At 36.6% G+C, this 24,133-nt stretch overlaps 1 protein-coding gene across 1 annotated transcript in view; it reads left to right on the top strand.

Moving 5' to 3' along the window:
• BICC1 (BicC family RNA binding protein 1) overlaps positions 1-24,133 on the top strand; it is a 273,849-nt gene that overhangs the window by 80,044 nt on the left and 169,672 nt on the right. The window contains exon 2 of the mRNA XM_012657443.1: positions 9,794-9,840. Coding sequence (XP_012512897.1) covers positions 9,794-9,840 — 47 coding nt within the window. The remainder of the gene's footprint in view (positions 1-9,793; positions 9,841-24,133) is intronic.

The raw sequence follows: 24,133 nt of genomic DNA, 5'->3' as shown, positions 1-24,133 counted from the left end.
TGGGAATAGCCATAATAAAAGCAAGCATGTCTTTTTTTTTTTTTTTTTGCCCTCATTCAACCCTCAATTTTGCTGGGGAGAATAGCAAAACACACTGTCCTATCACAGATTTCTGCATAGAACCTGAACTTTAAACATGCCGGGAACACATTTGGTTCTGATTTAAAACAAGTTGGCTTTCCCCATTGCCATGTTATTACAAATACAAAAGAAATATAAACTTCATTCCATTAAATAACCATCCACATAAACTCTTAAATGGTTTCATGGCTCTGGGTTGGGCCAAAGATTGATATTAAGGAAATGATTATTAATGTTACATATTTTATTCAAACTTCTCTAATTCTTTAACCTTCCCACCACCCTCCAAATACCAACCAACCTTTTTTTTTCTCCCTCAGAATGTTCCCAGGAGGTTAAGACAGATTCGACTTTGATTTGAAACTGCTCTTACTATTGGGAAATATTCTCTGTTTTTGGTCCCTCATAGCCTGTAGCTGTGTGCTCTCCTTGAATCTTTTCAGTCCTCCTTGGATAACAGCAAAGTAAGGTGTTATTCCTGATAGCAATGCTGTACAGTAGAAATATAATGGAAGACACAAATTTTAAGTTTTATAGCCATATTAAGAGTGAAACAAAGGTGAGATTAGTCTTAATAATGTTTGTGTAACTTGATATATAAAAGTAACATCATTTCAACATATAATCAAAAAATTAATGAGATTTTTACATTCTTTTTTGTACATAGTCTTCAAAATCCCATGTGTGTGTCACACTACAGCGTATCTGAATTCGGACTATGCACATTTCAAGTGATCACTAGCCACATGTGGCCAGGGGCTGTCATCTTGCATGACACAATTCTATAGGAAGATCAGCCCAAGATCCTCATGGTGTTAGGTATTTATACTTCCATTAAACTGTACAAAGGCCGTGAACACCTTTTAGTTTTTGATGAAGTGTTAAAAGAGTACTGATTTTTTTTTTTTTTAAGCACATTAACTGCCATGTGAGTTGTATTTAACTCAGGCTAATTTTGAGCCCGGGACCCTGTGAATCAAAACCTGGCCAAACACTGCAGTTAGTTTCAAAATCTTACTTGTTGATGTTCTTATTATTGCAATTGACAATTTAATTCTAAAAATGTGGATTAAATGAATAGAAGTCAATAAATTTTGTTTTTCTGTTTACCTTTAATTTATGCTAAAGCCTGACAAGTCAAGAAAAACACTTCACCCTTGTGAGCTATTTCTCAAGTTTTCACATTACCGTTTACTAATTTTCAAGTTTTTACATTACCTTTTTATTGGAAAAAACGCAAAAAACAATAAAAAATGACAAATTTTTCATGCAATTAGAGAGGATCATTTTGTTTTCATAGTTTTCATTCTATTTTTATAATAAAACACTGGCCCTGAGGAAATTTTTTTTTTTCTAGTGTGGCAGTTAATGTGTTGAAAAAGATAAGCTGATATGCAAGTACCTGAAGTTGTCAAATAGTGTTATGACCTCAGGCCAGACTAAAGGATGCTTCAGGGATTGCTCATATAAGAAGAAATAGGGTCTGAAAACAAGATATTTGACATGACCAATGTTTCTGTTAATCAGTTGGACTACAGTTCCACTGATGTATGTTAGGGTCATCAGTCTACAAGGAAGTCTTCATTGTCAGGCCAATAAATTTGAAATCTGAATAAACTCTCAGCCAAAGTTAGTAGAAGACTCTAAGTTAAAAGTTGCTTAAAGCAGTGAATAATGTAATTTAGATTTTTGGGAATATGTTTCCCTTCATTGGACAGCTACAGATGCTTTCTGAAACTAAAATCTTGTGGATTAGAGAATGCTGGCCTTTTCTTGTTTTCTGCTGTGCCCCGAGTGTGGCAGGGCCACCAATGTCTTAGATAGTCCCCAGCACTGGAATACTTGCAGGGCTTTATTGCCCTGAGAGATTTGACATGTGAAAAAAATCCCCTGCATTCCGTGTTTTGAGAAATGTGGTCTGCAAAGTCTCACAGAGGCAGCAGTGGTCCCCATTGTTAGAATAGATAAAGGCTCCTTCCTTAACCTCCACCATCATCTTTGTAATTCTTAGTAGTTCTGTTCAAATATTTGGTGGGAAATGAAATTAAGTAGGCAAAAGACATGAACAGAAACTTTTCAAAAGAAGACAGACTTATGGCCAAAAAACGTGAAAAAATGGTCAACATCTCTAATCATCAGGGAAATGCACATCAAAACCACAATGAGATATCATTAACTCCAGTGAGAATGGCTTTTATCAAAAAGTCCCGAAATAATAAATGTTGGTATGGATGCACAGAGATAGGAACACTCATACTCTGCTGGTGGGACTACAAACTAGTACAACCTCTGTGGAAAGCAATATGGAGATACCTCAAAGAGCTACAAGTAGAACTACCATTTGATCCAGCAATCCCATTACTGGCCATCTACCCAGAGGAAAAAAAGACATTTTATAAAGAAGACATCTGCACTAGAATGTTTATACCAGCACAATTCACAATTGCAAGGATGTGGAAACAACCCAAGTGCCCATCAATACATGAGTGGATTAAGAAAATATGATGTATGTATACCATGGAGTTCTACTCAGCCACAAAAAAACAATGGTAATCTAGCACCTCTTGTATTATCCTGGATAGAGCTGGAGCCCATTCTACTAAGTGAAATATCCCAAGAATGGAAAAACAAGCACCACATGTACTCACCATCAAATTGGTATTAACAGATCAGCACTTATGTGTACATATAGTAGTAACATTCATCGAGTGTTGGGCAGCTGGGAGGGGGAGAAGGGGGATTCACACCTAATGCATGCAGTGTGCACCATCTGGGGGATGGACATACTTGAAGCTCTGACTCGGATGGGGCAAAGGCAATATATGTAATCTAAACATTTGTACCCCTGTAATATGCTGAAATAAAAAAAAGAAAAAAATAGTCTTAAGGGGTGTCTCAGATTGTTGGTGTAGTTCACTTGATGGCCCATACTCTTGGCCCAAATTGCCATGGATAATCCATCTCTTTTCTTTCATATTCTTAGCCATAGAGCCCTTTCAGGATGTGGTAAATTCATAAGATATTATCTGTTTCATTTGATGTGACCTTCAGTAAAAGTGGCCTTTTCTTTTTAAACAGTCCATAATTGGAAAGGTATACATATACATTTTTCTCTTTTTGGTTCACACATTTTGGAGGGTGTCTATTTTTGTCGTCTTTTGGCTGGCTATTGTATTTGGAGAGGACTCCAGAGGTTTTCCATATATTGGATTGTTTACTGTTTTCAGCTGTGTTTAAATCTAGAAAGTACTAGGGTAATTGAGGCCTATGAGCTATACCTGGTATATGTTACTGACTACGCATTATCTATTTCTCGTATTTACGTTAGTCATCCTGTCTCCTTAGGCTTATGTCCACGTTGGATTTTCATGCTTTTTCCACATTGCCTCATGCATTGTGGGCTGAAAATGATGCTGTGGCAAACCAGCAATGGTAAAACCTTGTACACTCTCAAACAGGAAGGAGGATTTAAAAATGGTTCTTTCTGGTTTAAAAAGCAGTTGAAGCTATTTAAAGGTGTTCTGGAAAATACAAAGGAGAAAGTGATAAATGACACAGTAATTCTACTACTCAAATAGCCATTAATATTTTGGTGTTTATCCATTTACTTTTTTTCCTAACGTATACTGTATTTCCATATATAGATATGTGTGTTTATATTTATAAATGTAATGTTTATATTTGCACATGCACATACTTTTATACAGAATCGAGGTCATTTTGTACATTGTTTTTATATAAAACCATATTACTTTTTTTGAATTTCAGAATATAATGGGGTTACCAATATTTTGGTTACATGAATTACTTTTGTACATTTTGAGTCAAAGTTATGTGTGTCCGTCACCCAGATAGTGTGCATTGTACCCCTTAGGTGTGAATTTACCCATCCCCTCCAATATTACATTATTAATGATGGGGCTTTAATTTCAGAATAAAATAATATTTAAGAAAATGTGAAGTGAAGAAGAAAACCATCCTTAATCCAGCCACTGTTAAGATAAAAATTGTTTTGTCTCTTTCTTCTTGATTTTTCTCACTGGGCCTACCTTTTTTTTTTCTTTTTTTTGCAGGGCAGGTGAATTTGATTTGTTCACAGTGAACTCTGGGAATTAGGGAGTTTTGGGAAAGATGGGGTCCGAAAATCTTTACACTTATTGTGATACACCACATTCAGATTACACTTTTTCCTGCTGAAATTTATACTTGGAAGTGTTCTTCAGTTGGTTATAGTATTTGGATAATGACCATGATTTTATTAATAATTGAGAAATGGAAGAAACTTTAAAAATAGACTTAATGATTACTTTCTTAGTCAATTCTCAGAGCTTTGCATACATTCCAAAGTGCAAGATATAATTCATGAACATAAAAAGTGTTCTGGGAGTATACAGAAACAGCATCTTCTACATCTTTTGCTGATTTCCCTTTCAGTAGAATTGGCCAAGTTGTTAGGGAAGTTTTCTGGAAATAGTTGGTATACAGAATAAAATATGACATAGTTTTTTTAGCATATTTATTAAATTTATACAGTAAGTGAATACTTTAAATTTTTAGTAAAATATTTATGCAAGAGAATCAGGCTACCAGAATGAATTATTTCTCAATTATTTTTTCTCAAATTCCACAAGAAAAAAATCTCATTGTATATCAAAGTAATGTTTAAAGGTATCCCATACTGTGTTTTAAATATGAAGTACGTAGTCCTTGGGTTTTTAGAGTTGGCTCCATAAAGCATCAGATGTTATAATAGAGAAAAGCATTTCAAAATGAAAAGGATATTTAAACAGAAGTTTCCATGTGCCCTGGGAAGAATTTAAAGTCAAGCATCCCACCCCCTTTTAATTTGGTAATTAACTGGATTTGTCCTATAGTTTGGGAAACAGTAATAGTTTACACCTGTTTCAACTTCTGCTGTTTTTATTGGCGGTGGCTTTTGCCATCCCATATTTCTTGTGAAGCAAAAATATGAAATAAAATATGGCAAAGCATTGGAGAAATTATAATAAACATAAAACATGAATTGTTCAGCTTAAAATATGAAATGCCTTACCTGCATATTTAGCCAGCCACGTTTTGGTGGTATTGAAGTAATTTATTCCTGGAGTTTGTTCTGTATCATGAAAATAAGGACAATTGCTTTCATTGGCAGGAATAATCCAGGGTTTTTACATTCAAGTGCATAAACTTTGGAACATCAGGCAGAAGTCATATTGTAAAGGCAGTTTAAAAAAAACCTGCTAAATCTTTATGTGTGCGTTCATGTTACGGTGGAATAAAACAGAAGAGGGAGTAAGATTGTGAATATTCAATAGAACTGTTTTATCATAGTGTAGAATCAGACTTCAAAGGTCAAGGAGTACCATGACATAAAGTATGGCTGGCTCCTTGCACAGGCACTAGTTCCCCCTCCAAATATAATGAAAAGGAAATGATTTGAGTCAAGATATTATCATACCTCATTTTTTTTTTTTTTTTTGCAGTCCAACTCTCAAATGGTCTCCCTAGAGGTGCCCTTTATTTTTCAGGTCTAACAGTAGCTGTCCAGCTCTGGTGTTGGGTTAGGAGTAAAATGACTAGCTTTTTAGTGCATTGTCCAGAATGAGAATAGCTAAATTAAATTTATAATAAGTTTAATTTGGACAGAGTTGTGACTGCGAAAAGCTCTCTGGGAAAGTTCTCAGGAAAACTGAATTTTCATTTCGGCTCATCTGACTAGTAGGTTGGTTTTGAGTGTTATACAGGCCAGGGCTGTGAGTTGAATGAGGGTAGAGCTTTGCCTGTTTCGATTCACTGGCATGGGACCTGAATATTTGTGGGATGAAAGAGTGAACTTCTTCTCTGGATCCGTAAAATATAAACATTTAAATGCTTAAGTTTATGTTGAGAAAGAAGTGTTCTTCAGTGACCCCTCTCCTCCATCTTTCACTTTTTGGGAGTTTATATTTTGATGCTGAGGAATTTAGAGTAAGGTTGAGAATTAGACTCTCAAATTTGGGTTCAGAAGGATCCCTGTTTGGGGGAAGACAAGACTTTTGGTAAAATGTCACTCTCTCTTGATTGGCTTCTATAGCCTTGATAGGTTTGCATGCTTGGGGTCAGTAAAAGTCCTTCAGGTGACCCAGCAACCTGGAAATGAAATGAAGATGCTCCCTAGGAAGTGTTGATGACTAGGATTAACCATAGTCTGAACCTGAGACCATGATCCAAACAAGAACTCAACCGGGGTCTTTTACCAGGGCACTTCTGGGCTTGGGAAATGGATGCATCAGAGTTGAGCAAAAACCAGGCTCAGATTTAGAGTTTCTTCTACACAAATACTTGGAATACAAATTCTGGTGCCCTGCCTGCTCTTTTCCCTCAAATTACAAGCTTGCTAAAGGTGCAGGTTTCCGGTTAAATTTTATTATTCTTTTTTTCCTGAAAATAGTTACTTTATAGCTTGGGTCTAACTAAGGAAACATTCCCCTTTTTATTCATCCAGAGATTGAAGGGCCATTCTGTGAAGTCTGTTTAGTGTTTGGATGGACTTGGAATGAAGTGGCATTACCAAATGTGACATAATGAGTTTGTCATGAGCAAAACAAGTCTCCTCAAGGAAGTTTCTGTAATCAATGTAATCGTATAATGGAATTTTAACAGATAAAATTCTAAGTTGTGAAGGAGTTTCCTGTGATGAAAGGGGTGATTATCTGTACTTTGCTTGATAGACCTTTGAAATGTCTTTGATTTTAAAAATTTCAACGAAGAATTTTCTCAATGTCCCTCGGATTTTATTCAAATCTCCATGCCCTTGCTGCTACTTTGTTTGCCAAGTGACTGTAGGTATCATCGAGTATGGCCCCTTTTAACTATTTTTAGCCTCAGACAAAGATAGCCCAAGAGCTGGTTAAGTGTCCCAAGACACTTCTCATTAGGTTGGGCACTGCCCTTTTGTCTTGCCTGGGTGGCCCCTTTGGCTAGGACCAATCACACTTGTCAGTTTGCTTAGAAATTTCTTCAACTTGACTTTTTTTTTTTTTTTTAGCTTTAATATTGATATATTTCCAAGTTGGACAGTAAAAATGATAGTTTGTAAACTAAAAGAATCTATTTGTGGAAATACGTGATTCAAGTATAAATGTTGGTGCTCAGTTCATGCTACTGGTGGTATGGAATTTGTGCAAAAAGTAAAGTTAAAAAGATACTGGCATTAGGGATTAGTTTCCTTTTGCTGCTGTGACAAATTGCCACAGTGCAGTGTGTTAAAACACCATAAATTTATTACCTTACAACTCTGGAGGTTTAACATTTGAAGTGGATTTTACTGGGCTGGAATAAAGCTGTGAGCAGGGCTGTCCTCACTGTAGAGGCTGTCAAGAAAACTCCATTTATTTGACTTTTCCAGCTTCTAGAGGCCATCTACATTCCTTGGCTTATCATAGGCCATCTTCCACCTTCAAATCTTTCTAATCTCTGCTTTTGGTGTCATGTGCCTCCTCCCTCTCCTTCCATTGTCACATCACCTTGTACTCTGACCCTCCCGCTTCCTCCTTATAAGGACTTAATTAATTGGGCCCATGTGGATTATTCAGGATAATCTTCCCATCCCAAGATCCTTAACTTAATCACATCTGTGAAATCCCTTTTGCCATGTAAAGTAGTAACATATTCACAGGTTATAGGGATTAGGACATGAACATCTTTGGGGGGCATTATACAGCCCTGTTATACATTGAATACAATTTTTTATTCTTAACCCCTGTTTTTATATATTTTCTCAGACTGTCCTTGGAAATTCCAGAAAAATGTTCTCTGTGCTCTATTCTGATAAAAATGTGTAGATAAAAAATACACATTTTTACAAAAGTGGAGAGGGTGTCTTATATTTAACTGTAAAATTTAAGTTGGTAAAAAAAGTTTAAATTTTAATATTTGTTATTTCTTTGAGTTTCGAATCCTTCACCTAACAGAATGTCAAAATTGTCGTAACAGGTGCTTGTCAAAACTTGCTAAGTGACAAATGTGATTCTTAAGTGATTCATCTGCCACACTTCTTGGGTCTTTAGTCATTTTAACAAGTGTTCTGGACACATACGCACATATACAACAAAAACTGCCCTGCCGTGGTCCTGCACAGCAGGCATGTGGTTTACCATGGTCTTCCAGACCAGCTTCCGGGAGTTCTTGCGTTAGCTCCTTTCTTTGTCCTGGCCAGTGGTTGGCTTCTCCAGCTAAGCATTGTTCCACCCTACGCCAGAATCAGAGTCTTGTTTGGTGTTTGCCCTCTGAAAGATGCAATATGAGGCTGTTGCAAGCAAGATGCTATTTTTTCTCATTCCTCCTTTTGGTCAAATTTCCCATTGCTCACCACAAATAGAGTCATAGACTTATGAACATTGTCAGAGAACTGGGTTTGTCCTGTATTTATAGGATATCGTTGAGATATAAAATCATGTTCAGGGCCGGGCGCGGTGGCTCATGCCTGTAATCTTAGCACTCTGGGAGGCTGAGGTGGGCGGATCGTTTGAGCCCAGGAGTTTGAGACCAGCCTGAGCAAGAGCGAGACCCCATCTCTACTAAAAATAGAAAGAAAATAGCTGGACAACTAAAAATATATAGAGAAAATTAGCCAGGCATCGTGGTGCATGTCTGTAGTCCCAGCTACTCAGGAGGCTGAGGCAGGAGGATTGCTTGAGCCCAGGAGTTTGAGGTTGCTGTGAGCTAGGCTGACGCCATGGCACTCTAGCCCAGGCAACAGAGTGAGACTCTGTCTCAAAAAAAAAAAAAAAATGATGTTCAGATACAATGACCTTTTAATTAATCTCAAAGGAAATTTTTTTTTTTTTTTTTTTTTTTTGAGACAAAATCTCAAGCTGTTGCCCTGGGTAGAGTGCGGGGGCGTCCTCATAGCTCACAGCAGCCTCAAACTCCTGGGCTCAAGTGATCCTCTTGCCTTAGCCTTCCAAGTAGCCGGGACTACAGGCATGCACCATCACGCCTGGCTAATTTTTCTACTTTTTGTAGAGATGGGGTCTCGCTACGTTGCCCAGGCTGCTCTTGAACTCCTGGCCTCAAGCATTCCTCCCACCTCGGCCTCCCAGAGTGCTAGGATTACAAGTGTGAGCCACTGCACCGGCCTCACATGAAGTTTTATTGTTGGCTGTGACCTTCACCATTACTGTTGAGTTCTCATGTTGTTTTTTTTCTTTCTTTCTATATGCAAATGAAGGAACGAATTAAAGTAGTATATGATGCCAATTAAAATCTTAGTAGATTGTATAGTCATTGTAAAGTATAAAACTGAGATAGCCCAGAAGTAGACCATATGGGATGAGCCACCTGTTGACAAGACAACCTCACACCTGGGATTTATTACACACAGGACATGCTTGGAGCACTATAGCTGATTACTTTGATAGTTATATTTGTTCATATAGTTTCTTAACCATGAAAGGACAAGATTAATTTCATCGAAGTGTGTAGAGATTTGAGTCTTTCAGACCATGAAAAGGAGTATTACATAATCTAAAGATGTGTAATCGATTGGATTGGTATTTTATTCTTTATCACCTTTGCACCCGGGTGAGGCATGGTAGCAGGCACTCAGCTTTGGAAGAGCAAAGCTGGCATCTTATTTGCTTTTGTATTCTCATGCCTGATGCTTGAAAGTTTTTTGAATACATAAATTGAAAAGAGAAACTATTTTAAATGTATACGTTTTTATTTACAGCTGCTGCTGAAGGAAAAGGCAGAAGTGGGGAAGACTTTTTTCAAAAGGTAAGTTGCTTTTTTTACTTTTGCTTTGGTAATGAGAGGAAATTTGCCTGTCTCAACAGTGCCGCTAGAAGCTCTTGAAAGTTCCCCTTCCATATGAGGGAGGATAGGTTTCAATAAGAAAGTTGGAAACACTCAGCATGAGTGAGGAAAGGGAGGGATGTTGTATGGGACTTAACCATTCTAAGCAGGTTCTTTCCGGGGGAAATCTAATGAAGTTTTTGCTTGAAGGCAAAGAAACAGGAGGTAAGAAGGCTCAGAGGTGGATGAATTCGTGCGGCATTCATACTTCAAACATTTGGCTGGCACGGTTCATATGAGGGGCTCACAGTGCCAGGCGAGGTACGTAATCCCATGTGATAAAGTGCCTTCCTTATATCGGGGTGTACTTTTCTAAAGGAATTTATATTTAAGAAAATTAAAATGGTGTGCTGGTCAGATAGAATGTTCCAGACCACCAGTTTCCACTCCTGCTTTAGGTTCAGGCTGTTGAAGTTTATGTACTGTGCTTCAAGCCCCTCACTTGCCATTATCTGACATTGGTTAATATACAACTTGTACTCAATACGTGGACATTTCAGAATGCCCTGCCCTTAGCTGGGGCAGGCTTACCAATAAGGGTAAAAAGAGTATACAAATAGCAGAAATGGTAGATTTGTCTTGGCTTGGTCGTGATGGTACAAATAGATGCTGTCTGTGAAAGGATTTTTTTTCCTTCATTGTTCTTCTGTAGCTCACAGATAGGTGTAAAAAGCAGACTGTTCACCTTTGCTGCAGACATTTTAAGAGCTGAGTCAAATCACAGTGTATATGGTCATAAAGGACTTTCATTCTCAGGAGATTTACTGATATTTATCATTCTTTGCATAGCCATGTATACATTCCAGCGGTTTAAATGGAAACACATGTTTGGAGGCAGGAACATGTGTGCATCCCACAAACTGCGAGTTGGAATTGTAGATTCCATTCTTGGTCACAGGTTAATAAGGTCTCTAAATAATTAAATGGGAGTAGTTTTTAATCTCTTCATTTTCTACTTTAGTTCAATTGAAAGTGTCTTCTCGATAGACAAGTGTACATATGAAATTTGGACATTGACCCTGGGAAAAAACCTGTAACTTAAAAGGCAAACATCCCACATTCCAGAAGAGTAATTTTTCAATGTTTTGACTAGACAGAAGTAGACACTATAGTTCATCTACAGTAGACTGAAGTAATGGAGAACTATTGAATTGTCCTCCAGGAACTTTGATCCAGTCGCATGTATTCTAGTTCCACATAATGGCATTTTAGGAAACATTTGAGAATGAAAAATAGGCCATATCACTGCTTACTAGCATCTTTGAAAAAATACTTTCCTACTCCTAGAATAATGTAAATATGATCTATATGCCTCTTATTGGAATGTTTTTTGCTTTTGACTCTGGGGTGTGCGTGACAAACAAAACTCTTTAACTGAGTTTAAAGTTCAAATACTCTAATTATTTTAAAAACGTTTTCTAAGTATGGAAGGATACCTACCTATCTTCATCATGGCTCTCCCCAGGTGGGGATTGGAGAAGGAGTGTGAGACTTTTATGTACTATTTTATGTTTTTTTGTACCATAAAAATAAATGTAAAATCATAATAATATGATTATGGTAATTAAATTTTACTAAATTTGATTAAAGTAATCTCATTAAAATTTTTGAATTAGGGAACAATAAAACTAAATTTTAAAATATCTTTCAGAATAAGAATTCGTATATTGCCACAAAGAGTTTAAATTTCAACTTAACTGACAGTAAGATTGTCAAATATATTGTCTCAAATTTGAAGCTGCAATACACTGTTGTTCAGCTTACTATACATTTTTCCCCTTGAATCAAAGTTACTGTTTTTTCCAGAGATCTACCCAATTTTCTATACGCTATTCCTGGATGTGGCATCTGTCACTTCCTCTCACATTCTGTGGGAGAGAACTTAGTTATGTGGCCTTCCCTAAAGGCAATAATGAGGGTTGGGAGGGACTGGGACATTTGGAGAAAAATTGTGATTCTGCAAGCATTATTCATTAAAAGCCAGATTGTTAAGGGGAAAAAAAAGTATATAGTCAAAACGTAATGTCTTCATGTGGTATCCTTTGAAACCTTTTGTATTAGTTTATTAGGGTTGCCATACCACAAACTGGGTGATTTCACTGTGAGAAATTTATTGTCTCATGGTTCAGATCAGGGTGTCAGCAGAGTTGATTCCTTTGAGAGCTGTGAGAGAGAACCTGCTCCATGCTTCTCTTCTAGCCTCTGATGGTTTACTAGTGTTCTTTGGTTCTTTTGGTGTCCTGATCTCTGCCTTCATCTTCATATGATATACTCGTGTGTGTATCTCTGTGCCTAGATTTCCCCTTTTTATAAGGATGCCAATAATATTGGATTAGGGGCTCACCCTACTCTGATATGGCTTCATCTTATTACATCTGCAATGACCCTATTTCCAAATAAGGTCACATTCTGAGGTCCCAGAGGTTAAGACTTAACATATGAATTTGTGGAAGACAGTACAATCTGTAACATCTTTTAATGGAGAAAATGATTCTGTAGAAAAATTTACTAGAATTAGAAAAATGTACTAAAACTGTAAATGGTATAATATTACATTTTGGTATTCAATTTGATCTATAGATTTTAACTGCCTAGTCATTTATACTAAATCTGTTTTTGTCTAGAATAAATATATAATTGACATGCGAAAAGAGAGAAATTCTGTGATCTTACCTTTTGAAAGAGAACTATTGATAGTGTTTTTTCTATGCATATTAAAAATGTATATAAAGTGATTTTTAATATTCCCTAGTTAATGAGATTATAAATTAAACTACGTATTTGCATTGGATAATATCCCAAATGTATTTTCTGTGTTAAAACTTTGCAAAGTTCTCCATTAATTGTACGTTTTATTATTTGGCTTTAACTGTACTTACAAAAGGTGGGAAGGGATACAATTTTATCAATATTCTCTCTAGTTCTTTGTCCACTCCTAATGGCAACTCTAATTAAAACACATGGAAACGATCTTCCAGGTTTTTTATGGTTCTTTGGGCAGTTGTTCATGGCTTACTCACCGTCTGTCCTGTTTCCTTTTAATCAGTTCTTTTTTTCTTTCTCTTATGAAATGACTATGACCAGATCTTGGAGGGGAAAATGTGTTACAGTATGCTAGGTGTGGAGGGTACAGTGATTGTATTACAGATGTGACTCATCAAAGCAAAATGCTTTAGGAATCTGTAATCCCAATTACTGAAGAAGACCCAGTCCAGTCAGCATCGTGATTGGGGAAAGCTAAGTTTTCCATTGCATTGGGATTAGGTACAGTATTTCTCCCTAAAGTGCACATCATATATTTCAAATGTAGGGATATTTTACACTCTTAAAATATTTTTTTGGTATTTCTTTGAAAAACTGACCTATAAAGTGGCTTGTCATAAGGGCTAACAGTAAGACTAACATAAATGAGATACTGTTGGGTGGCTCATGTGGTATATTTTTATCACCCTCAAATGCATCCTTTTTAGGCAAAAAAAATTACTTTTGGCATTTTGAGACTGGAAAGTAGCAAGTAGTGTCTTCTGGGGAAAATTTCTGGGAGAAATATTTGGCTCCCTCTATAGCTCAAAATGAGTATATTAGGTGGTCTGAGATGGGGACTAAATGGATCTTTTTATTGGGGGGTGGGCAGAGATGGTAAAATTGCTTCTACTCTCCCCAGTGGCTGTTGTTTTTATATTTTGAATGGATCTTATTCCTCTAGTAATAGAAATAAATTTTGGTTTAATTATTTAAAAGTGAATTCAATTAACTATAGCCCATGAATGTACTTTTTCTAACAGAGTCTTTATGCTTAAACGTAACAAATCAAATTTGATTGATTAAAAAATAAGATCAGGATATTTTAAAGCTTTAATTTTAGTATTTCAATAGGTAGTATGTTTACCTGGTTCACAATTCAAATTTATAAAAGGATATACAGCGAAGAGTTTCAGATGTCACAGTGGTTTATGAAGGTTCACCGAGAAGGCTGTGTAGCATTACAATGTTGGTCCCAAACTTGAGTAAAAATTATCATTCATGAATGTCATTACTAATAGACTCTTAGGACTTAAAGCTAACATTCAGGCATAATGAGTTCTTACTACTGATCACGGTGCTATTGTCCTGAGAACGTTTCAGTGAGAGAATCTGTGATCATGGTTCTCTTTATGCTACTGTATGGATAGAGATAACTGCCACTTAAAGGACTCAGAAAAAAGGAATAACCCCCCACCCCAAAAAGGTTGTCTGAGCATCGTTTAGGCAGTTGTTAAAGTGGTTTGCTTATCATCCATTCTTCTAGCCTTCTGAGTTATGTCCTTGTGTTCATTTGGACACAGGAAGCCTGCGTGTTGAATCCATATTCTCTCAGCATGTTGTAGAGTCACCTGCATCGAGTTGCATTGTAATGGCTTATTCTTGCTGTGTATTTTGCCAATCATTTCACACAAATGCTTTATGAAAACCACATTTCCTATTTTAATCCTTTCTGGAACTGTGGAAGCAAGGAATGTCACTGAGATTCTTTCAAAGTGTATGTTTTAATAATAACAAATGTAACCTAATTGCTAGTACAATTTTTTCAAGTGAAGAATGATCTTAAATCAACGTGTGATGAAAGTTTAGTTGTTACTGATAAAAATGATTTCTTGAAACCAAACTCAAAGCATTGGATTGTGTAGAAAATCAAATTGAATTCATGAAAGCAGGTCTTTTAAAAAGGGTCACAAGGTGGGACTCTCGATTTCAGACTTGCAGTGCAAGTGACCATGGAAAGGCCAAGTTAAGGGATTTACTGGTGTTAGTTTAGAAAGGTTTGTATATTATTTTGTAAAGTGCTCTCCCTGTATAGATTAAATGTCTACCTTAATTCTTGCAGTTGTCAGCATTTCCCTTAATTGAAAGATCTTGATATACAAACTTCCTTATTTATGGTTGATATTAAGATTTCAGAACTATTTCCACATTGCACAGATAAACCAAAATTTCACTAATAAACTGATAATATGTATATGCAAACATTTCTGTATGAGTCAAGCAATTTTTGAAGATAGAGGCATTAGCTGTTTGTGAGGAAGGATTAAGTTTGATTAGTTTCAGTCATAGGAGTTTTGCATTTGCTTAGGTAGTCTGTGTGTATTTAGTTATGTACTTCCATTGTCATATGGTTCAAATTGTTTTTATATCTTGGAGGGATATAGGACAAATTCAGTCTGAATATATACATAGAACATTATCAGAGGTGTCTGAAGGCCAGTGTATAAGGATATTCATTGTGGCAATATTATAACAAAATTAAATTAAAAATAACGTAAGTCCTCAACAATGTAAGGTTTGAAATTTGGTATATTCAAACATTGGATTACTAACTATGTAGGCATCAAAATCATGCTTTTTTGTAAATATTTAATGATTTTTGAGATTGGTTATAATATAAATACAAAAATTAGGACAAAGGCTATATAAATAGCTTGACTCTAATTTTGTTATATGTATTTATGCTTAGAAAATGACTTGGTGGAATTATGCCAAAATGTTAACCATGACTGTCTCAGTGGTGAGATTATCATTGGTTTTTATTTTCTTTCTGTACTTTCCTTTAATGAACCTCTATTGCTTTTATAATCAGGATTAATAGCAACTACCATTTTATGAAGAAAAGCTGATAATAATAGCTAAAAGAGATTGAGGCTGCCCATGGATTCATAAATTATTGTAATTTATGAACATGCAGTATTTTTTGTTGAAAGAAATCTAAGTCAGACTTCCCATCAGGTACTAAAGTTACTTCTGTATCACCTATGACAGTTACAAAGACAAAACAAGTCTCAGATCATCAAGGTAGATCATTTTTAGGCAGTGCTAATTTTTAGATAATTTATTTCCCTCTCTCTCTTTCATTCATTTGCCTTTGTTTTGCCATCCAGAGATATAAAAAAATTTTGAAGATGGTTTTTACACCTGTATGCCTTCTTTTCTTCAGACTAAAGATACTTAGTTTCTTATTTATTATATGACTTAGCTTTCAGACCCCTTACTGTCCTATTCACTTTCAGTAGCAAGATCAAATCCTATTTTAAATGTGGCAGCAATATCTGGGTACAGTATTTTGGATATAGCCTGACTAGTAGAATTATAGCGAGGCCATCATATCTGCCATATGGATGTACCAGAAGTACCTAAAGATTATATAAGTTTCAGGCACTGTTGAATTGATCACAGACATGAAAAATTGACATTCTTCGCCATTCTTTACCCAACTGAAGGGGAAAGGTTGGCTCTAATATCATTGCTGGGTACATAACATAAAATGAGGACACTGGCAGGTAAAGACCTCCATAGATAGAGCTCACATGCTCTGTCTCTCACTCCGAGCTCTTAACCAGACATTTAGCTTGGAGACCACGTGGCAGATGTGGTGGCTGGAACATGAAAGTGTAAAAAGCATCACTCTGGGAGATTTCACCTGATTTGGACATTGACTCCATAGTCAGAACTCCTGTATGATTTTTTCCCTTCACTCTGGACTCCATAGATTACTTGGGGACAAGAACTCAGCCACAGGGTGACAGTTTATACAATGAGGAGATTGGTGGTGTGCCTTTTAGTCTAGCTCAGGTGACATTTAGTAAAGAACTTTAAGCTTTACTGATTTAAAATGAGTTCATAGAAGAATCAATACAATTTAAAGCTGGTTGTGGTGTTGTCTCTTTCTTCTAGAAAAGGATATTATGGTCTAAATAGTCTTGGATTTTTTTTCCCCAAAGTTTTAGACAGCTAATTGGTGGCAGCCAAGACTTGAACAGTGCTTTTCTGACTTTATGCTTGACTATTGTTAATAAAAGATGAATGTTTTTCTTTAGATTAGCAATTATGCTCTTGTTGTGGGCTAAATTTCTGTAGGGAGAGAAGTTATACCTAAAGTTGCAAGTTTTGTTAAGTAAAGCTCTGAATTCGGGTCCCTATGGTGTTTTGAGGGGCCAAAAGGCTGGAGGCAAATTAATACAATAAAATAAATGGTATGAATTTTGTAGTTTTTTATGTTTTGTTAAAATAGTCATATTTTCAAAATCACACTAAAGTTGATTGTTCCTGAAGATTGTGCCTCTGATATTTCACTTTTTTAATTCTATCTGGGAGACCGATTCTCATGAATTGGTTCTGTCTTCAAGTGTGGGACTCTTTCTGTTTTTTAAAGAATAACCTTTTGTGTGACGTGTTTAGCGTTTTCCCATTTTATCTAGACAAAATACGTTGCTTTAGAATTTGTCTTTTGGCTAATTCAACTCTTACCTTGCTTTTCTCTCTGAATGGTACTTTTAATTTCTGTGGTTTTTGGTTCATGTGAAACATACTTTATATGTTATGTGTGTGTTCCTGCCTTCCCACAGGAAGGAGAGGAGCAGGCCTTGTTTCGCACCACCAGACTCTGCCTCCAGCTCTTCCAGCCCAGCTGACTGGGCCAAGATCTGGGCACCAGACTCAATAATGAACCCTCTGTATCCAGTGGACATGATCTGTGCGGTGTGCTCTATAAACTCAGCGAAGCCAGACTCATCTCAGCGAATTAGGGAGCTAAGACCTGGAGTGGGAGTGGGAACAGAATGGGGAAGGTCTTGACGTTGGCTGGGGTGAGGGAGAAACTGAGTGTGATGGTGTTGGCCATGGGAAAGCCAGTGTCATGAGGGTGAGGAAGCTGGGTGTGAGCAGGGAGGACCCGTCCATGGAGGGTAGCAGGACTCAGAAAACAGAGAAGCAGGCATGCCAGAGCGAGAGGTGCTCCTGCCTGGAACTGGCATAGTTTATGATGCTTCTCAGGTTCTTGTCTATAGGTGTCCTTGGAGTCTTCTCCCCTTCTCCTGATGTAGCCAGGAAACTCCACGAAGCCTAAATCAAGCGTCAGACTATGATACATAAAAGACATTCAGTTACTGGAATAATTGTATAACCCTCCTTTCTTCAAAGAGTTTATGCACTCACACTTTAACAAAATTTGGCGTGTGTACAGTAGTTTAACCCCTCAATGAGTGACTCAAATTAAGGTGTATCTTTAAAGGAACAGTGTTCTTTAGATAAGACAAAAGATATTCCCCCAAATTTGTCATTTAAAATATGTATGTAGCAGCAATACTACAGTGTATTTTAAAATGTTAGACCATGCTATGCCAGTGTATGATGAATGTTTTCTGTATATAACATATATACTATGTAAGAATAATATTTTTATTCAAGGTATTCTTTTTGCTAGTCAGTTGCCAGTATTATTCAAAGGTCATTGTTATTATCTTAGGTGAAAAAAACAAATGCTGACCTTCTTATTTTCCAAAAAGATTTTGTTGTGGGCTTTTATCCTACATATCATAATTTCCTTCTCTTTGGCCATTGCATTAATATTGTTTTCATCGCTATTATATTTTCTGTGGGAAGTTTGTAGCCGGCCAACATGCAGAGAGGTTAGTATAGCATATAAACATTTTTCTATTTTTCTTAATAATGGTTTAGGAGAATGTTACTCTGTGCCTCTCAGTAACGTGATCCTTGAATTAAATTATTAAATATTCTGAATGTTACTCTCTCATTTTGTGTGTTTAACAGTTGTGGCTTGTCCCAAACTGGCTGTTTTGCAGGTTCTTTTTTATTTGTTTGGATGTAAATCCTATCCTAAAAGGAGCTATCTTCTGGCATTGTAAGTGGTGGGAAAATAAACTTCATTGCCTATCTTCTTCTTCTTTTTTTTTTTTTTTTAATTATAATGGTCTAGAAGTGTTAAGTATGGCTTTTCTTCCTTAGCATTTACTAGTTTTATTACTTTTGTCATACTAGATTATCATCTGGCCATTCAAATTTTCTGTTTCTTAATGGGTAAAGTAATGATAGGTGGGGAAGGAGGGAATTTAGCCAGAGATGAAACTGACTGTAGGAAAAGTATAGAGGCTTCTATGTTTCCTGCTTGGTTCTCTTTCTTGAGTTCATCATCAATTACTTTTCTGAAAGAAGAAAAAAACTAGCTTCCATTCCTACGTGTCTGTTCACTCTGGAGTTACCAAGAAACCTTAATCCCCTGTGAATAAGAAAACTTTAAGCTCAATTAGTTGGAGTTGTTTGTTTTCTTAAATAGAAATTCTTTCTGTTGTATTTTTCCATGGCATTTGCTGAAATAATGGTCCATGTGTGAGTCAGTAGGAGGTGCTGTTTGAAAAGCTTCGTGGCATAGTCCTAAGTTTGTAGGTTTGGAGAGCCTAAGCTTTTCTTGGCTTCAGCCAGTACATTGAGAGGGAGAAATTAACAAAATTGAGGAAGTAGTATTTTTCAGTACTTAATGGGAATATGGATATGTCTCTTCTCATTTGAGTATCGCTTTACTTTGTTATCCTTTTCGTACATTAACAATATGATGAGCTACCTCATAATCTGTGAATCTAAAAACTCTCCTTTCTTCCTGGTTCCATAGGAATACTAAAGTAATTTTGACTTTCAGAGAGCTTTCAATATGAAGGGAAAAGATACTTATAAGGAGGGGTTGGGGTCAATGACTATGTGCAGACTTCCCGGAGATGCTAAGGATGCCACTCACGAGACATTTACTGCCCTCCTTGTGAGCCAGACACTGTGTAGGTACAGGACTGTAGAGGGGAAAAGGAGTCCCTGTGGCTCCTGTCCTCAAGAGGGTCACACTCCAGAGAAGTAGCAAATAAGTGCCACTTAGTGTGGCAAGAGCTTGTATTAGATGAAATGGGAGGAGTGATTTTTCTCTACTCTGAGTGATCAAGGAAGGCGGCTTCTCTGAGGAGTTGGGTTTTGAGGGATAGGTAAAAAGAGTATAATTAGTATGTTGGGTAAGGCGGCAAGAAAGAGTTTCTGAGCAGAGAGAGAGCAGTTTTCAGATTAGGTTAAGACGCCTTCCAGACTTGTGGCTCCATGACCTAAATATCCTAATGGAAGCACAATGGAAAGGCATTTCCAGCAGAAGGAACCAACTGATTGCCTTTGCGAAGGCAGAGTAAGGGACAGAGGAGACTGTTTCTCTGTCATATGGCCCAGAAAACAGATTAGTTAAAAAGTGATAAATATCATGGTATCGTTTCATCTGAGCTAATTATTCACAAATTCTTTTACGTAAAAGGTTTAGAGGGTAAGTGGAAGGATTTGAAATCTAAAATAAAGTTAGGAGATTGTATTGTTTCTATTCATTGTCTGCTCGATGAGAGTTAAAAATGATACGACAACTGAACATTTTGCAATATAGTTTGCTTTGCAGATTCAGACTTCTTTTTTAGTGCTGGGCTTAGGGAGCTATTATTTCTTTTTTCTTCCTGCTGTGTTTATGGATGATAAATGCATTCCCAGGCAGATTAACTTTTAACTGTGCTTTGAAACATGAATTTTCAATTATTGTGATACATTCATTACATTTTGGATGATAAAATTGCCAAGTTCAGAGTAACGGCTATAAAATAAATGGTTAGCATCATTTAACTAAGTTCTGGACCGTCTATGATAATGTAGTTTTTAAAAATGTATTTTCCAGGAAAACAGTTGAAGATTTTGGCTTTGCAGTTTACTTCTGGCTGTGTTTTATGGAAATCAAACTAAAACTTCTGAGAAATAGATAAAAATGATTTAAAGTTGGCAAATAATAGAAAATTTGGTTCTGTTTGTGTGAAGTTAAAGATTCCCTTAAAGAAATCATTGGCTATCAGTTTAGCTTACTCTAGTATTAGCATTAAATCACCAGTATAATGATAAACAAGTACTTAAAAGTGAAGGCCAAGAATATTTGAGATCCAGTATCATATACAGAGTAAATACAGCCAATTTTCAATTTTTCAGGGGCAGATTTTCTAGCTAGATTATTAACTGGAATTCATGTTCCCACCCCCATTTCTCTAGTTCTACCATCAACTATTTTAGTGGTACTAAACTCTTTTTTTTTTTTTTTTTTGAGACAGAGTCTCACTCTGTTTCCCTAGCTAGAGTGAGTGTCATGGCGTCAGCCTAGCTCACAGCAATCTCAAACTCCTGGGCTCAAGCAATCCTTCTGCCTCAGCCTCCCGAGTAGCTGGGACTACAGGCATGCGCCACCATGCCCGGTTAATTTTTTCTATATATTTTTAGTTGTCCAGATTATTTCTTTCTATTTTTTTTAGTAGAGACAGGGTCTCACTCTTGCTCAGGCTGGTCTCGAACTCCTGAGCTCAAAAGATCCGCCCGCCTTGCCCTCCCAGAGTGCTAGGATTATAGATGTGAGCCACCGCTCCCGGCCGGTACTAAACTCTTAATCTAGAGCAGTGTTCTTTTTTTTTTTTTTTTTTTGCCAATTATTTTGGGATGGAATAAAGCAGTGTTCTTAACCCTGGGTGAAGTTTTGTCTGAGGAATTTTCTTTTTTAAAAACTGTTGATATTCAAACTAGAGACTCTGATTTAAATTGTTCCGGGAATGAGGCCTCGGCATTAGTATTTTTTTAAAAAGTTCCTCAGGTGATTTTAATATGTAGCCAAGGTAGGGAACCACTGATGCGGAGTATGGATAAGTACAGAGAGAAATTCTAAATTTATATCGATCTCTACTACTGATAAAGGGAATTACAATTGACCTTTGAACAATGAAGAGGTTAGGGGCACTGAACACCTCCCTCCCCTGCCATGTAGTCACAAATTTGCATAATACTCCCCAGAAACTTAACTACTAATAGCTTACTGTTGACTAGAAGCCTGGTAACATAAGCAGTCGATAACACATATTTTGTATGCTATATGTATTATGTACTTTATCCTTACAATAGAGTAAGCTAGGAAAAACAAAGTTATTAAGAAAATCGTAAGAAAAATTTATTTACTTTATTAAGTGGAAGTGGATCCTCAAAAATGTCTTCATTGTCATTGTCTCCACGTGGAGTAGGTTGAGGAGGGGTTGGTCTTGCCATATTAGGGGTAGCAGAGGCTAAAGAAAATCCATGTATAGGTGAACTTGGGTTTTTCAGAGGTCAATTGTGTATGCATTTTGTGTCTGTGTCAATTCCTAATGGATTAATTTTCTGTTCAGCTTTGTTCTCTTAGAACTAAACGTTTCATGATATGATTTCCGAGAGGGCATACTGTGAAATGCCTGTTCTACACCAGGTTAATAAATATTGTATGAAAAACTTCCATGGCTAGATAAGTGTGAGAAATGCAGCCATATACAGTTTGAAAATATTCTTTTCCACAAAACTGATTGCAGCCTTTAATATGTTAGTTATTTGCATTTTATGAATGTGTTACAGGAATATATAGTATGCAGCACTTCCCAATATTATTTGATGAAATCATTTTTTTTTCTTGGGAGAAACTCCAGTCTACAGATTTAAACAATCAGCGAATCATTTGGAAATTCTTTTTTCACTGCCCAAGGTCTGTGTTAGAACTGGGTGTGATGTAGTTATACAATGGAGGCTTTCTTAAAAAGTTCCTCAATGAGCCTCCTGAGAGGGGTGAGAGTGTAAATGATTTCAGGCTACACAATTCTTTCCTAAAACACAGCGGTTATCATTTTACATCCATGCTCAGTGTTTCTTTGACAACTCTCTGTTGCCTCCCAGGTAAAGCTAAATAAATGTCCTACTTTGGTGTTGAACATTCATCACAGTCAGGTCCCTTCCTACTTATTTAACTTTGTTTCTCATTGCTTCTCAACCCAATCCCTCTTTGCATCAACCCCAAGCCATGATCATTCTTGACTCTAACAACTGTAGATAAAAATAGCTACCAAATTAGGAAGTGTTTTTCTCATCTTAATCTCTGGCCCTCTCCAGTAGTTGTAGCTAAAGGGGCATCATTTTGTGGGGTGTTCTGGACTGGCTCAGACTGTTTTAACAGTTCCCATTTCTTTATATATTACACTTAATATATCTGCATCACTTTGGATCTTATTAAAAAGTTAATTTTCCTGCATTTGTTCTGTTCTTTTGAGTTGATACATTAACAGTCCAAATAACTTTTGAATTCTCAAATTCACTCAAGCGTTTTGGAACCTAACACATTGTTTTGTGTGTATGGTTGGGCCTAAGTAACTTTGTAGAATTGTGATATTGCAGGACTGAAAGAGACCTTAGAGATTTCCTAGTTTAGTGTTCAAACGAGGAAAACTAGACCTAGAGAACATAAGTGATTTGCCTAAGTCATATGACTATCCAGTTGTCGAAGCTGGGGAAGAAACCCAATTCAGTGTTCTGCTTACTACACTGAAAGTTCACATCTTTTTAAAATCCATGTACTCTTTCAAGAAAAATATTAATAAAAACCTCACGTTTGTCTTTCTTGTTAATGGGAAAACACAGTAAATATTGTTTTGTGAATCAAAGCAGTAAGACATAGTGATGTCTTGTTCCCCCGCCTCACATCCCCACAACATACACAAAAAGATGCTATGGTGGTTCTTAAGGAGCTGTTGTGTGGTAAAGGGCCTGGGAAGTAGGTTTTTAACAGTTGGTTGTTGTAGAGGTGATTATGATGTGCATTCCTCCATACATGTCTCCTCCTCCTCCTCTCTTCCCTCCCCTGATTCATGCCAGGCTGTCATTTTGAATCCGTAAGTGAATAAGACAAATAAGAGATGTCAATACTGTAAAGAATACTGAACTAGGAGCCATGAGATCTGGCTTCCAGCATAGTCACCAGCTGCAAAATCTTGGGCAAGTCATTTGGCAGCTGAGCTTCAGTCCTCTTACTTACAAAATGGGGATAACTCCTCACAGAATTGGTGTTAAAATCAGTTGAAATATGCACTCAAAATTGCTTTATAAACAATAAAACACTGAACAAATATGAGAGGTGATTTGATTCTTCAGAGAAGACTCTTCCATTTCAGTGTTTCGATCTTCTAGGTAGAGGGAAGACTGCAGGGCTGTTGTAGGATGAAGCTCCATGTCTTTAGTTGCTTGGAAGAAATCACACACAGTTCTATAATATTTTTGGCAACTTGTCTCAGTTTGGAGTTGAGTGGTTGTAACTTTTATTTGTGGTTACACTTTTTTGATTTTTATATGGGGAAATGATTTCATTTGTTTTTATTTAAATATGTTGATGTTTTTGCATTTTAGAGTAAAAATATTTACTTCCCTAGTAGAGATATTCTTTCTTTCTTTCTTCATTCTCTTTCTCTCTCTCTCTCTTTCTTTCTCTCTTTCTTTCTTTCTTTCTCTTTCTTTTGTTAAGTTCTCGTGTAATAGGATAGTTGGTCACTATTAGAAA

Source organism: Propithecus coquereli, unplaced genomic scaffold, assembly GCF_000956105.1.
Source record: "Propithecus coquereli isolate 6110/MARCELLA unplaced genomic scaffold, Pcoq_1.0 Scaffold115, whole genome shotgun sequence".
Classification (NCBI taxonomy): domain Eukaryota; kingdom Metazoa; phylum Chordata; class Mammalia; order Primates; family Indriidae; genus Propithecus; species Propithecus coquereli.
This window is presented reverse-complemented; position numbering and strand designations above follow the sequence as displayed.